Source organism: Scomber scombrus, chromosome 7 (assembly GCF_963691925.1).
Source record: "Scomber scombrus chromosome 7, fScoSco1.1, whole genome shotgun sequence".
Taxonomy (NCBI): Eukaryota; Metazoa; Chordata; class Actinopteri; order Scombriformes; family Scombridae; genus Scomber; species Scomber scombrus.
The window spans coordinates 1,999,702-2,017,086 of NC_084976.1; the positions used below are offsets into that span (position 1 = coordinate 1,999,702).

The following is a 17,385-nucleotide window of genomic DNA, read 5'->3' on the forward strand; positions in this document are numbered from 1 at the left end:
GTGAAGAGCTACTTGTCTCCTACAATCATTGGGGCTAGGAGATACCCCATCAGACACTAAATGTCTCACTGGGTGAAGTCTATGGTACCAGAGTCACTGCTCTTTGTCCTCACCAGCGCTGCCAAGCACCATCAGCCTCTGTACATATACCGCCAGCAGCCAGAATAACATCCCAGCAACATGTCACAGCCAAATTCCTTCCCCCAAGCATGCGGACAATACCAGAGCCAGATCCAAATTTGTGAGCCAGAGAGGGAGAGACAGAGAAGCAGATGGAATAAACTAAGCTGAGAGAAGCATCATCTCAAAGGCGGAGAAGGGCATGGTCCAACGGCATCATCCCAGCACTGAGTGTGGAGATGCAGCCAAAATGTGGAATAACCAAATATAAGCTTCCCTCTAATGATAACTCCTTCAAACGGCTCCAACTCCAGACAAAGGCTTCAGAAGTATTTCAAAGCAACCGAAAGGCTGTGTGTATTGGAAAACATTGATGCCTTGGAATGGAGCATGATCTGGGTATCAAACACCCAGCACAGGCAGGTTCTTGTCTTGCTCTGTGCTGGGTGTTTGTTATCCAGCAACCCCTACTGCTCCAGTCCTAAACTCTGGCTGGGGTCAGCACCCAGTTACCCCCCCCCCCCCCAACTCACTCGCTCCTTAAACCAGTCCAGGTCATGTTTCCAAGCTTGTTCTGCCACTCAGGGAGGTCTCCAGTGAGACAGCATGACTGACAGGTTGGAACAGGAACAGGCAGGATAGAGACGAAAAACCCATCTCTCAATCCCTCCACCAGCCTCGTCCTATTCCAGTTCACTCATCTCTTTTCCTGCCAAGCCAACACCCCCCCTCTACACACACACACCCCCCCTCTACACATACACACACACACACACACACACACACACACACACACACACACACACACACACACACACACACACACACACACACACACACACACACACACACACACACACACACACACACACACACACACACACAGACAGTGCCAACCAATGTTAGTGGAGAAATAAATTGCTCTTTAACAATTTATCTCTTCATGACGACTGCTGGAACAAAACAAATTTCATTTCCACAAAAGATAGTAAAAACACAGATAAGTAAACATCCTGTATGGAGAAGAGAAAATACTCTTTGTTTTTAAGAATATAAAAATTCACATTAAAACAAAGCACTGTTACAGTGTATTGTTATGACAAGAGACTGGTTTTATTGCAATGACAAAACATTCCCACAATGATAATTGTGTTTTCTTTTCATTAGGCTATGTTGCAGAGAGAGCTCAACGCACTGCAACTTATGAAAACAGAGGCGAGTGAAGATAACATACACCAAAGAAAGAAAGACTGCAGAAACACTGGAAATTCAAGGTCATAGTTAAATGTATCCGTTCATTTAAATACAACCCATGTTGACCACGTGCTGTACAGAGCAGAGCGGCTGCACAGACACAACACAATGCAAGTGAATTATGTATCTATTATGGTACCTACAGATTGTTACATAACAGAGATTTACTTGAGTATAAATATATAAAATGCACAGTTGATTCTGTAATATACAAGGAAAAGCCTGCACATTGCTTTACAGCACATAACATTAATGTCCCCCTGCAGAATGATGTATGTGTATGAGTTAGGCACTAGAAGGCTGTTTGCACATTGATCTGCTGAAGGGGGGAAGTTTCTCTGTGCTAACTGGAAATGTGATTTTAAGGGTTTCCAGCCTACAAGCATGATTTGTGAAATCATAAATAGTTTGGAAGCCAATCTTGGTCCAGTTACACAAGTGTTACGAGGAAACATGAAGTTTCGGTGCAGAAACACTGAGAATAGGTTTTACAGTGAAGAAGAAGACAGCTTATGTCCAGCAGTTCAACTTTTGGGATGGAATATATTTGCATATTTTAGATTCTGTAATTTTTAATTCAGGGGAAGAGCTAAATGTCATTTAAAGGATTTAAACGATATATTTTTGGTGAAAAAAATTATAATCAGACAAATTATTATTCAAATTAGAACATTTTAAATACATTAAAACATGTCTGGAGGGAATATTTAAACAATGTGACTTGCATTGCTAATGTACAATATATTTAAGGGGCAGTGTACAATATTTTTAGTAGATACTAGAGTAATCTATCTTTCTACAGGAGAGTACTTTCCCATTCAAGTGAATATGGTATATACACAACAACAGATTTTCCCAACCCACATCTTCTAAGAAGAGGAAACTCAAATCAAGCTATTGATCAACTCTTGGGGATAAAAAGCCGGGTTGGCAACAGATGGCAATGGACAAATGACTACGAGCATTGTATGCAAATGTGGGAAGATGTGCAAGAACAGCTGAGGCCTCAAGATTCACCAGATCTGGAGGAAGTGTTTGAAAGGAGAGAACATGTCACAATACACAGGTACCCCAGCTGGCGAAACGCAGGACGAGCCAGGCCTGGAGGCACTTCATAGAGTCCTAAGCCTTTATGTGGCACAACCTGTTAACCACTTAAGAACCCAGCAACTGCATTCTGAAGTAATTGTAGATGATTTAGCATTTTATTATTGAGTGCAGAACATATAGAGTTACAACAATTCAGATGGGATGAATTAAAGGCATGACTAACTTTCTTCAGGTCAACAGCAAAGAAAACAAGACTGACTAACCCCTTGTGCTCGGTTTTCAAAGGTCAACTCTGAATCAAAGATTACTCCCACATTTCTGGCAGATGGCCTGGTATTGGTTGGCATGACGTCAAGTTTACTATTAAGGGCTTGAAGGCATGAAATGAAAAATACATTTTCCCATTTTTGATCCTGTGTCCCTGTGGTAATTGTTCATTTATCACATGTTATATGCCAAATATGTGTCAAAAGATCAGTATCAGGGTATTCTTATATCAAAATACATTTCTTCTCTTCCTGGGAAACAGTTTCAGATATTTAATGACTCTTCCTGCACTCAGAGGCGCTTATAAAAGTTCATCCAATCAAATGTGACTTTTGGTGTTTAGCTAGCCAAACCTATCATATAAAACCACACTCTGTTTCTCCAAAATGGAGAGAAATAGGAAGAGATGTGTGTTTGAATAGTGTGCAAAAACTCTGTGAGGAAAACATTATTAGTAGTAATAATAGTAGTATACAGTAGGTGCATATTTTTAGCACAGCGGAGCAGAGAGATGCTTCTGAAACGCGCAGTGCTTGGTGGGATCACAATCACAGACTAGAGTGCCAGCAATCACCTAGTGATGTATGTGCTCTTTAAACAGAAATGTAATGTATTAAACTTGCCACAGTTAAAAGTTTTCTGCTCCTTGAAAGAAGTTTCTATTTAATCTGTTTTCTTCTTTTTGCAAAAGTCTTTTGTTTGTACTGTGATTTAGTCTCTAATCTAATCTTCTCAGATGAATTTTACTTTATTTTTTAAAGTTGATTGATCATTTAATCATTTGTGTGATGTTTTATATATGCTAATGGTCAAGATTTTAAAGACCGCATTTATTTCAGGATTGATTGTGTTTTGGGATCATTTTGCGAGGATGGTGAAAGAAAAAGTTCGTTTAGAGCCCTGCTAAAACCAAACTGAAATGTATCAGACAGACGTCATCATTTATCAGTTGCATATAAACCATTTTTTCCATGAGCTTTATGAAAAAAGGGAGTATCAAGGCTCAGCTTCTTAAGGAGTGGGTGGACTAGGGCGTGCTACACAGAGAGGATCTGATGCTATAAAACACAGTTATTATATTCTGTATGTTTCTTTATGCTGCATTAAGTGTTGTCAAATCGATGAATATGTTACCTAATCTGCCCGTTTTATTTGTATTATTATGTTACATATAAGTGTACATTGAGATCTCTCTGCTATTTTACTGTGCATAAAATCAACTTCAAAATATATTGCATAAGTGTATTATATAATAATCTATCCCAGGTATTGTGAATGTTTCTACATGTCAGAAATGAATGAATGAATATAAGCTTCTGAATCAAACAATCAAGTCAAAGCCACATGACATTAATATTGCTCGTTCATATATCAATATTATAATAAGCACATGGACACAATTCAGGCTTTTTTCTAGTCTGCTGATTTTTGGATAAATTACCAAAGTGGCATTTTAGATGTTGCATTATTCCATCAGTGCATATCATCACAGATATCTTATTTTCCTCATTATGATGGTAAATATTTTAGGTAGGAGAAGATACTGTGAGAACATTTCAGCATTTTCAGCATTGAAGAGAAAATGAAAATTGTCCATGCAATAGAAAATAAATGCAGACAAGGAGAAACAGATGACTAAAACACAAAACCTGAGACATAACTAGAATGTCAATACTGATTTGTACACTTAGACTTAGAGCAATGTTTATTATAATTCACACGCATACATTTGAGTGCAGATGTTATATTTTTTTATTTTATGCTTTTCTTTGTTTTCATGTTAGGAATAGTCTTCAATGCTTGACTATTAATATATATAAAGTAAAATAAGATTTATTAGCCGTCTCACAATAATTGACACATTTTGGTTGGTGAGCCTTCAGCAGAGATTCCTACTATTTAATGACATTTTTCATATGACTCATCTTATCCTTTCCCCCTTCTCACCATATGTCTGTTTGAGTGATGCTCAGATAATATGAATCCTGGAATACGTCTGATGTCTGTGTGACACTTTTCTTTTTTTATAACTGTGTTTGGATCAGATTTTAAATGATATCTGTCAAAAAGGAAATAGCTTTCCATCAGTGGCCCATTTAAATGTACCCACAGGTGTAGCATATTTATGGTAATATGGGGATAGAAACGATTTAACGGCGATGCTGTGGCTCTGAATACCAACGGTGTTTTGGAGCTGCGACAAACAAAGAGGCGACCTTGACGTGTGAGGGGTCAGCCCGCGTGTTTCGGACGAGGCTCGGAGTTAACGTTTCTGCTTTCCAACTTATGACAAAGAGATAAATGCAGAAATTACAGTCATGCCTGAGTGTTTTTTTGAACCTGTTTCAATTTTTGCGGGGCACACAATGAATCAGACAGCAGCTAAAGCAATTAACAAGGAGAGACATTATGGTAATGAGAGCGTGGCGCTTGTAAGGTCACTCTCGTCGTGCATGTTAAGCCACGACTCAGGGCAGGGATTCTACGCTGCCAGATTAATTGAAGGCAGCATAAAGGAATGAGGTGCAGAATTAGTTTACCTGATCTGTCACGCACAGACATACGTTGGGAGAAAGAAAAAAGTCAGCCTGAGGATGAAACTTCAGTTCAGTTATTCAGTCATCTTTAAGAATGAATGCACTGGTACAGGATGCAGAGTTGGTGCTGCAGTGAAAGAAGCTGCAGCTGGTTCTTCTACTGCGTGTGAGAGGACTGCTTGATCAGGCAGTTAAGCAAGGTGAGGATTACATAGTTTAGTAAAAGAAAAAAAAAGAAAAAAAATCTGACATATTGGAAGTTGCTGGAAGGAAATGGAGCTTTAGTAAAAGTTCAGTCAGAAGATGTATCATTTGCATGCTCAGGGCTGTAGTTTTATTCCTCAAACCATCTGTCAATCCCTTCCCTCACACATGCTCATTTATCATTTCCTTGCAGTGTTTGCCGGGGCGATCATCATCAGCTGGTCACTTCTAACCAATAGCATGGTGAAACACCTTCAATATCAGCATATGATCTTGCTGCTGTCTTTTTAACCCTCACATACTGTTCTTATTCTGACTCATAATTAGCCTATGCACCCATTCACATAAATTCCCAATCAGTTATTAATACATGTTTGACTAATCCTAATGAAGCTGTCAGAGAGCAAAGAGAGCAAAGAGGGGAAAAAAAGTCATTCACAATCACTGTATATGCTTCAGGTTTACATTTTATAGAATTAGATTTTTGCAATTTGGACATTTGCATACCCAAAAACGTGCATCATCTGCACAAAGCTTAAGAAAAAGATGCATTGTATGTCCTTTTTTTCTATATTGGGGGTAAAATTAGGAAAAGTGAATCTAAAGAAATGTGTATATGGTGTTTATACAACTGTCAAATGTAAAAAAAAAATGGGTCAAATTTTGACTCTGAACAGTAGTTAAGGGTTTAATATGTTTTCTCCCTCTCTGCTGTTATGTGCGCCCCACCTCTTCCTCCTCATCATCATTGCCCAGTCTTTGCAGATCCATTAGCGCACCATTTCATCAACCTCATCAGCCCTGATCCATCTCAAGTCACCAGCCGCCAACACCACCAGTGTCTGGACTCCATGGGGGGATTTATCTTGCAGCTACTCAGGACTGAAGTCCCTCGATTTAAAACCTCCCGGTGGAGTCTAAGTGCCAAAGACTTCTAAAAAGGCTTAATCATCAGTATCATCTGAGTAATACAGTTCATTTTGTTTCATGCACTTGTCTCCCCTGGTCTTGTCCTCAATACTGCAAGATCTCGGAAAAAAGCAAGTGAGTAGACCTTGGCTTAGAAATGCTACTATTTCTGAGGTCAAGAAGAGACTTTCATGCTCTGCAGAGCCCCGGTAACTGACAACACAGTTTTAGCTCATTTTGAGATACCGTGGATTAGTACAGAGTTATGCAATATTCAAAATCAATTACATGCAGTTTGACACTCAGTGCAGCACACTGAAGCAAAATAAATCCTAACTTAAAAAGAAGGAAAAGAAAAATAATGTATGTGTGACAGAAATAATAATCTTTTCTGATTTTGTTATGTTACTTTTCTGTGGCTTAAAAGCGCCCACATTCCTAAACTCCAGTTCATTGATGTTTCAAAACTTAGTACTGAGTTTCTAAAGTTTTGACTGGGAGGATATTTTTGGATTTGGGGGCACTGTTGAGTGTTATATAAAAACCAGGGAGTAGGTTAATTGCACATTCATCAGCAGCAGCAGCATAAGATTCAGCACCACCTTGCTAGACACTTAACACTGCTGCTGCTTCTAACTGCCCGGCACACACTGTGCTCTTATAAAGTGAGCAATTAGCAAGTAAAAACTCTCTTAGAGACGTACAGACTAAGTCCACTGAAATATAAGATGCTTATTGCAGCAAATACTGTAACTGCAAGAACCAGAGGCATACTAATAAATACATATGCATGAATTTTGGTGAGAATTTTAGTCTTGCAAGTTTACACATGTCAGAGATGATTTATAAATTGAAATATTAATGTACTGCTCATTATAGACTCAACTAGAGAGTGTGTTTTAGGTAGTCTAATGGACGAGTGAGGAAGACTGCGATTTTGGACACAGTCCTGGTGAAAACTCGTGCTCCTGTTCATTAAGTGTGCAACAAATCAGCAGTTAATCCAACCGCTACTGTCTTATGACTGATTAACAACAGAGCAGTTAATACTCAATGATGATGATTGCCTCCTGCAATTAGGATTCACTCGTACTGCTCAATCAATGGTCAGCACGGTCAAGAAAGATTACAGTTGGTCAATAGCATAAATTCACACAAATACATTATTAGTATATATACACAAATATATATGTATCACTCTGCCCTGAGTTGCATCATGAACTCTGCTTTCAGGACCCACCACTGCACTTTGTATAGCTTGGTCAGATGGTCATCTGTCACTCTGCGTAGACTGCAACATTGGTACATTTTACTCTACAAAGTGATATCAGGCAGGTTCCCTACTTGAGTCAGAAGTTCTCACTTTTACAAAGCACTCACAACCTCAGGTCGGAATGAATAACAACATGTGCCTATTTATTACTTTTATATATTGTTACTCTGTTATTGTTCTTGCTGCTAACTGACCCTGTCTTGGCTAGGTATCGCTTGCAAAAGGGGTTTTAATCTCAAGGTTTTAAAAAATATTAACAATATGTCTTGAACAGATACAAGAAACAGCTGATTTTTGCAGTAATATTCAATCCCTACATCCAACCCCTGCTGCACCCATCGGACCACAGTCACATTTTAACACACACTGCTACAATCAGCAAGATTCACTCTTTACAGTGGCTTCAGGGTCCATTAAAGATATTCATAAATCTGCTTAAAATTCATATAGCTTTTTATATTTATTCATATTGTGACACTTGTCACAGGAACTGCTAGCAGCCAAAACAGCTGTTCATGATACAGATGTGCTGAACATGTAAATGGTAAATGGACTGTAGTTATAGCACTTTTCTAGTCTTTTTGACCACTCAAAACACTTTTACACTACAAGTCACATTCACCCATTCACACACATTCATACACTGTTGGTGCAGCCATCGGGAGCAAATTGAGGGTTAACTATCATTCCCGAGGACACATTGAACATGGACTGGAGGAGCCGGGAATCGAACCTCCAATCTTCCAATTGGTGGACGACCCGCTCTACCTCCTGAGCCACAGCCGCAATGTAGTTGTATATAGGTTAAAGTACAATATTCAGCAAAATGAATCATCAATAACTTAACAGTTTTATCTGGGAAAAAAGCTGACTAATGAGTGCAGGTGATACTAAACGGTATTAAAAGTGCATGAAAGTGGGCCAGTAACAGAGCTTTTAATTTTTTTTTTTTTTTTTGCATTGACACATCATATCCATGCATACTGTCCCTTTTTAATTATGCAATGGCCCATGTCAATAGCATATGTTTTATTTGACTAGTGACTAGTATTAACATTAATATAGCCAAAACTCATAGATATACTATGTATGAGGGGGGAACAAGTAAATGCTGAAAACAAAGCAGAATAGACCATTTCTAAAACTGCTATAAAACAACCACGTTCTAGACATTTTTTTGACATAAACATATACATATACTGGCTTTTCATGACACCTGTACAGCAAATCCACTAATTGGAGTAATATATAGACTACTACTAGAATACACTTTTCTTCATAAGATGAGTGGGACTATTTCAGAGGTTTTTTGCAAACTGCCATGAATCCAATATGAGGGAAAGTAGTTCGCTTTTGTTCCTCATCAAACAGAATTAGATTACGAAATACTTCAGTTCTAAACATATCACCATTAGTCTGCAATAAGCCGAATTGCGACTAGAACCGTTTAATGTAAAACAATGATGTTGAGGAGAGAAGCAGCCTGATGAACTGAACTCTGTGCACTGCTCACTCAGTGCAATATGTCATGATCTGTGAGTCCATAAGTTACAGCACATCAGCAGTTCACTACTTAAGCACACAAAACCGTAAATACAGCACACAAATGAAGCCGTTAATCAAACATTTACGGAACCTTTCACCGTGTCAATATGCATTACCTGCTGACTGATTGCCATTTGTCTAATTAATCAATCCCCACCTTCAAACTCATACGCCATTAATTCACTGATGAGCAGGGTCACAGCACACTCCTCACACACATAAATCTTCGCCTGTCGCTGATCCAAAAATAACCACCCAGCTCGGCTCAGGCTGATGACTCTCTCACAGCAGAATGGAGTAAAAGGGTATAAACATGAAGATTATAAGAAAGACCTTTTTATTTGGCCTTGTTTCATCTTCTTTATGTGGATCTGAGACAACAATGGATTCTAAGACTCTACATAGCAGCTCTTGGTGGAAGCTGGTAGCTGTAAAGGCACTCTGAGCTTTTTTTTGTGTTTTGAAAAGGTCCGGTTATTACACACACAGTCCATTTCAGGTCTCAAGTGGGAAACAGTATTGATTGAGCCACAAATCCAACAAAAGGGGCTTAAACTGAGTAACACCCACTCTCCGATATCAATCCAGAAACATGACTCAGCGAGATCTTGCTCTTTTAGAAAAAGAAAAAAGAAAAAAAAGGAGGGTGGGGGGGCAATGTGTTATTCCCCAGAGGTAAGCCACTGTTTTCAATCAGCAGCCAACATATTGCTGCTGCCGCCGCCAGGGCTTTCCAACTGGAATCAGACCAAGCGGCTACATCGGGCCGAGCGTTTAACACCTCAACAGTCATCCTGGGAATAAAACCCAGAACGTGGGGACTGATTTCCCTTCATCCACTCCATGTCTTCCTCCTTCCTCTCCCTTTTATTTTTTTTTCATCACCCTCATATCATTTCTCTTCCCTCCTCCATTACTCTCTTTTCCTTCCCGTTCCTCGTCTCTGGTGGGTTGACATTTTTTGGCAGAGTTCCCAGATAAGAGAGTGGTATGAAAGCAGCGTGGAGGAACAGTTATTACAGGCAGTGTGCTCTGATCAGAGAGTTTTCACATCACAGTGACAGAGACTCTTCTTATCACAGCCGGAGTTCACAAATCGGGGCAGGGAGGTTTCCCTATTTGACTCCCTCAGGACGACTGGGAAGTTACAGTAAAAAGCATATGCACCCCAACAAGTGTATCATGTCCAAAACAATGTTTGATAGCTTCAGCAACTTTATGTCTGTGAAAACTCACCAGCCAGCAGAGAAACACTTGAGAAGCACATGGAAATTCAATAAGTTTTAGGAGAATAGCCCAATTGCCCCAAAAGTGGAAAGAATATAGTCAAACTCACGTTCCCGATATTTAATACGTTTTTGAAGCCTTTGTAAAAGGATCTTAGCTGTGACACAGAAAAGATTCATGTCTATTTTTGCATGTTTCTTGTAAGAAAGCAATATCGACTTTGTCTTTCTTGAGAGGGGATATTATTTTTTTCGTTTTTATGGGGTTCTCCAGGCCTTTAATATTCCATGACATTATTGTCAATTCTGACACTGACTTTTGGCATTATTAGGATTAGCTTTAAAAGTGTAGTATTGGGCTGAAGAGCAATGGTTGTTACTGTTTTTAATAAAAAAGTATAAGTCAAAACAAGAAGAAAACAAAATGAATGTGCATATAAAACACCACAACCCAACCAAGTTTCTGGTTCTTTTAACCACAACAACGTGTCTACCTTTTTTTTAGGGCAGAGAAGAACAACAACAAAAATTATAACTAGAAAGAATGTCTTCCTCATAGAGCTGACAGCCTGGAACTTTGGTCCTCAGTGAAACTCTAATTCCCATAGTTCCCCTTCCTCTCCCCGTTCTATCCATCAGGGTATAGTCCATTAAATAGATACACACTGTTTATTCAACAATTCCTTGCAAGTAATAAGAATAACTTTATGTGAGAAATAGAGGGATTTGGGAGGGGGAATAGAATAATTAACTTAATTCATGCTGGTCCATCAGTACAGTCCTGTTTCTACCCCTCCCCTAGCTTCAGTCATGGTATTGTCCAATAGCACGTCACTCGTTGTCGGCAACGCAGTTTTAAAAAAAATGTTTTACACTGATCGACAGTAGCAGACGCTTTAATGTCAACATGAAAACCAAGGCTTTCTATAAGAGCATGGAGCAACCAGCCAGTGAGAGATCCAGTTTCATGCTCCACTAGAGAAAACCTTTACATTTACCATGGCATATACAATGATCTTTATTATCACATATATTAATGAGTTTGCCTACTGACTTTAAACATGTAGTGAATTATTGTGAAGGAAAATTAGGCTTCTTGTGTGATTTCTCTCACGCAGTCTATAAACAGCTAGATCAGAACTTTTGTATTATTTATTGACATGTTAACTGTAAGGTTTATCAAGACACGCCACAATGATGGTTAATGTGTTGTTTTACTATAAACATAAATGCACTCTTATTCAATTAAAATAAATAAGGGTGTGGTAGTGATGAATGTTTTTAATTCCATTGCTTATCAGGTGAGTGTCTATGTTCCCTCAGCCCTATGTTCCCTCAGCCTTATGTTCCCTCAGCCCTATGTTCCCTCAGCCCTATGTTCCCTCAGCCCCTATGTTCCCTCAGCCTTATGTTCCCTCAGCCCTATGTTCCCTCAGCCCCTATGTTCCCTCAGCCTTATGTTCCCTCAGCCCTATGTTCCCTCAGCCCCTATGTTCCCTCAGCCTTATGTTCCCTCAGCCTTATGTTCCCTCAGCCCTATGTTCCCTCAGCCTTATGTTTGGTTTGGTTTTAACTTAAATTATTATTATTAAATACATGTATGCCAAAAACAACTCAAACCACCAAACGTGTGAATCACTTGACTAAAAAGAAACCTACTGTATCAACTCAACTTTTAATCATATTCATCTTCATTTTCATCTTATCTATCATTCAGAGTGTGAGGCTACATTCTCCTTATATGACACAAGCCTTTTACTTTGAGCCTTTTACTTTGACAACAAGCGATTAGCTCAACTTTTACTTTGAACTAGTCACTATTCCAAGTCCTTTATTCCTTCTGTTATTAGGCTGCTCAACACAGACACTGCTCTTAAATGGTTGCTATTTTTAAAAGATTGAGATGACTTGATGTTTTAGATTTCTGGATTTATTGCCTTTATTTATTGTTTTTATTTATTGCTTTAGTGTTGTGACTTGTCTCTTACTTTGTAATGTTTCCTCTGACATTTTATGTGTTTGGTTGGTGTTTGTTGAGGCTGAATGTATGGACTGGGAAGCTGCAAATGAATTGCCCAGTGGGAACAATAAAGTTGTCTGAAACTAAACATTGCCTGTTTTAGTGCATTTGCAGTGCGTGTTAGAGATGGCTCTGCTGTAAAAAGCACAATGTACATAAAGATAATTCATTCATTTGTTTGTTCATTAAGCCCATAAACAGCTGGGTGGCGTAACTGGAAAACACAGCGCCTCCAGTGATTGTCAAGTTGCTGCCTCTATGTTTTAGGCACTGGCCCCTCTAATGAGGACGTCCCCTCTCTGTACAATCAACGCAATTCTTAATATGTTTTGTCATCAATTATTTTGCTAATATTCATCAAACAGTGAGGACAAATCTCAGCTCTCTACTCAGCAGGACACAACCTCTCAGCTGAGCGAGCACACACACACATTCATATTGATCATGTGGGGGTGGGACTGATTCAGACAGATGGGCACTGAGGATCAGATCATTCATTCATTATGTTCATTCATTATGAAACTCACGGTCATGAAGCCGTCCAGTAGACCAGAGTCAGGTTTGGGTGGAGCCTGCAGTCGCTCCATGGACCATTTCTCGATGATGGAGGCCACTTGGCTGTTTTCGGTGTTGAGGATCCTAAAGCCTGTCATGTTCACACCACTGTATCGGTAAGGCTCCACGTCCAGGGCGAACAGATCCTGGTAGGACAATTAAAAGTAGCACATCAGAGCTTGAAGAGATGAACTGACAAAGTCTTGAAGTTAAAAATTAAAAGCTTGATGAAGGCTCAAAAGAAAGAAAAGTTGCATAAACCACACAAAGTAATACAATCCTATTCCATGACTCAATCTAAGCTAACAAGAAACACAATGATAGCTCAATGATAAGACAGCTTTGGGATTTTTTCTTACTACTCTTTTACTTTTAACAGAGCTAGCCTTCACTTGAGGACAATTTATACAAATTGGACCTCAGTGAATTTTAATTGAATACCCCTGGTATACATCATCAAGTCCAAAACTTCAAAGTATTCATTTTAATATCACATAAGAGCAATATTCACATTTTCTGTGGCATTTTGATATTTTAATTAATTTCATCCTGCTGAAATTAAACAATCTGCTATGAAGACATCACATCACTGCGTGATCTCTTTCTTATCATTCACAAAAGGCCGGTATCAGGTCCACAAATTGACAAACTGTTCCACTGATCAAACCTTACATACAGTGTTAGACCTAACAGTTAACACAAGGTAAATGAAGAGTAAAGAGAAATCTGGCAGGAAAACGGCTGCCATATGTGGCCTCGGTATGGCTGGGTTGTTCACTCTGCTGGGAGAATTAGGCTGTCAGCACTGGACTCTCTGTCTGCCAAACATAACAGTGGGAAATGGCAAGATACCCCTCTATCTGTTTCCACAGTCCCTCCCCCATCTGCATTCATGTTTGTATTTTACTTTTCATCTTCCTGAAAATACCAGAGGGATATTTAATTATCTCGCATAAATTGTGCCACACTGAATGGCTGCAGAGAAAGTATGCACGTTTAAGATGTTTCATTTCAAACCCAGAATCATCCCTTTAAGCAACCATGACGAAGAGCACAGGCAGTTAAAAACCTGAAGAATTACATTTTCAAAGGAACTTAACATTATAAAGTAAAAGGACAGGAGGGGAGGCGGAACAGACTGGGAGAGAAAGACGGCGTTTTGATACTGAACAACACAAGCAGCCTCTTCAGAATGAGAGTGGGATGGAGCTTCAATAAGAGTTTGATTTAAAGGTATTTTCATAATAGAACGACCACATAGGTCGATTGTACCTGCGCTCCAGAACGACCTACAGTATCAGAATATGCTTCTTTCAAAAACTGTTAAAAATCACTGTTAAAGGATTATGATGTCTTATGTTGTGACAGTGCTGTGGTTAAAGTCTGGTTAGGTTTAGGCATTAAAAAACCCACTTAGTTAGGGTTAGGACCTTTATCATCATGGCAACAGTAAACACCATGACAACGTTGTCCAGACTCATGACACTCGTGGTTGGAAATGAAAGCGAACAGATGTCTCCTGCAGCTTTTTTTCGATCTATCTAACCATCTCCCCAACCATGTAATCTGAATCACATCACTTTCCCTGCTCATAATTACTACTGGCTCTAGATGGCATGAATGTTACCAGCCTGGATTTTAGACATAGACTTTTATAATAGGGCTGTTTCCACTGCAGGAACTTCAGGGTAATTTTACGAGGCTGTGACCGTTGGTGCGTGTCTCCATAGCAGGAACCGCCCCTGAACGACAATCTCCTGGGTGGGGCTTCAGGTCGACTCTGTGCTGATTGGGTATACTCAAAGTGGGATGTGACGTCAACGGAAAGCCCCCAAAATAAGCGTCTATAAACCGTTTCAGAATGATTAGGTCACATCCAGAGTCAGGTGGGTCCTACTCTGCAATGGAGACACAACGGCTGAGAGGACCGAGTGAGAGGACGTTCCTGTTAAATTCCCGCCTCCTAAATGTAATCTGGAACTTCCTTAATGGAAACGGGACTATAGTCGTTTGTTCGTGAGGACAGGCTGGTTTGAGTCCAATCTTTGACCTGGAACATGACTGAGTTCAAGTTCAGACAGTTAGGGAACTATCAATAATGCTCACTAGTGTGTGTGTGTCTATGTAGATGTGTTGTTATACATGTTAGTGTGTGGACTTTATCCTGACATAGACAAAGTCAAAGGTCACTTGTACAGCCAAGTAATGTCACCAGACTGACAGACTCCTGAAGACTCCACAATTTCGCTTTTTACATTTAGGAGAAAAATAAATAGTGACATTTCCTTCTTCACACATACCAAAGGTTTAAAGTTCTATGTTGTTCAGGCAGCTATCAGTCAGTGGATGACACACACATGCTTTGCTGTTCTCTTAACTTACATATTTCACACTGACTGTCAGCACTGCAGCAGAGAGATGCTACTACATACTGTTACTACGACTAGTGCTGGTGGAGGGAAAGGGAGGGGAGATGAGGCAGAGGAGAAAAGGAAGATAAAAAGAGAGTCATGCAGAACCCCAAGATGGTGCCTGTTAATGCTAGTTTACTTGTTAAAAATGGTTTATATAACACGATTTTTAAAGAGGCATAATGTCTCCTGATTAACATTTTTTATCAAAATAATAATTTAACAATTTTAATGAATATATCCTCCTGAGAAAACAAGGAAAAGGTTTTCTGTGATTTTCTACCTATTTAGGACAAAAAAAAACATTTTAATTTTAGTAATTTAGACTTTTTAAAATGTATTTTTATTTTTAATTTTACAGCATGTAAATAGTGGGCAACAGGGCTGTGTAAAAAGATGGCAACATTTAGAAGATAAAACATTAATCAGATTATGGCTGTGTAGTGATATTAATCCAATAATACATTTAATTTAATGAATCATTTTGGATTGTTTCACTAGCTTGTTGGTTGCCAAATCTCAAAACTCTGTTGTCACTTTATAAAGGAAAAGGAATGACTTGGGCTCCAGTTTGAATGGGTAGCACTGGTGTGAATCTAATATCATGGAAAAATCACCAATAAATAAAAAGGTATTAACATTAAATATCATTAAACCTCAAAATTACATACATAAGTGTTTTTGGATTTAATGCAGTTAGGTAATAGTGCATCAATGCAACATGTGATATGGTCTCTTATTGACCATTAGCACACATTTTGCATTATTGAGGCAGTTTGCATATAGCAATACATAGCAATATGTCTGCATTACGGGCGCCACATTACATGGAATTACCCATTAGTATAAAAATATAAATTATAGTGATTTGTTATCATGAATATCAATAGTAACTAATTACTGGAACTGAATAAAAACATACATGGCACTCTTGGCCCACAGAGGACATTGCCTTTTATGCTCATCCCCGTCTGTCTGTGTGCTTGTACTGTATCTGTCTGCTCATTTGAGCCTCCTGCTGCATCTTCTTCCTCTTCTTCATCATTTTCTATCACATGTTCAAACTCATCCTCATTTCTCTCTATCATCTGACAGCTCAAAAACGGTTTCATTTATTTTCTACAGTATCTACTTAGAAACTTAAAACACTTGGTAAAAGTTAAAGCCATATAAATGAAGGGGTTGCCATTATAGCTTCAGCAGTGCCACCTCCTCAAAAGACTGTTTGTAGGGGCTTGTTTTCTTGATGCTTGTTTCTGATGTTAGAGGAGAATATTGATAGTGAAGACGTCGTTAAGAAAGCTCAGTTAGCGTCTACTCTCCAGTTGCACACATCTAATGAAGCCATTTCCACTGCAAACATGCTGCTCACTATAATCACCACATCAGCACATCAGCAAATGAAACCATGTAAACACAGTGAGTGTAAAATGAGACACCTGGAAGTTACTCCTGTTCTCCAAGTTGGCGCTTAGCTCACTGTCACTCTTTATCACAAAGTAAATGAAAGAATGTAATCACAGTTATTTTTGGGGAACGCAATTAAAGGACAATACCTAACCACATACAGTACTTCTGACTGGTGTTATGGAGGTATCAACAAGTAAAATCCAAGGCTGAGAGAAAAATCTTTCCTCATGTCTCATGTTTGCAAGTAAAGATTGTGATATTGGTTAACCCTTACATACAGTTCATATTCTAAACAGTTGCAGTATGTTCTGGGACAATTTTGACCCGGTCTAAGAATCTCATCATGACAATGCATCAATAATCGATCTGGCTGATCAATAAATGTGTGATTAAACCTTGATGAATGTCTCATTTTTGGAGAAAAAACTGCTCCTATCACACAATATCATGTCCTATTTGACCTAAAACATGAAAATATAACATAGCAATAATGATGTAAATGTATTTTATGTAAAGTGAAAATAACAAGAACTTTATGGAAGTGTGGGGTTTATTGTATAACCATTAGAGCCATCAGTCTTCACTGCTACATCATAAAAACTAC

General features: G+C 38.9%; 1 protein-coding gene across 3 annotated transcripts in view; it reads right to left on the reverse strand.

Annotated features, from left to right (window-relative positions):
• The window catches only part of grik2 (glutamate receptor, ionotropic, kainate 2), a 292,293-nt gene that overhangs the window by 152,546 nt on the left and 122,362 nt on the right, over window positions 1-17,385 (reverse strand). For all 3 annotated transcript variants that reach the window (XM_062423343.1, XM_062423345.1, XM_062423344.1), the window contains exon 6: window positions 12,933-13,106. In XM_062423343.1, the coding sequence (XP_062279327.1) occupies window positions 12,933-13,106 (174 nt within the window). The remainder of the gene's footprint in view (window positions 1-12,932; window positions 13,107-17,385) is intronic.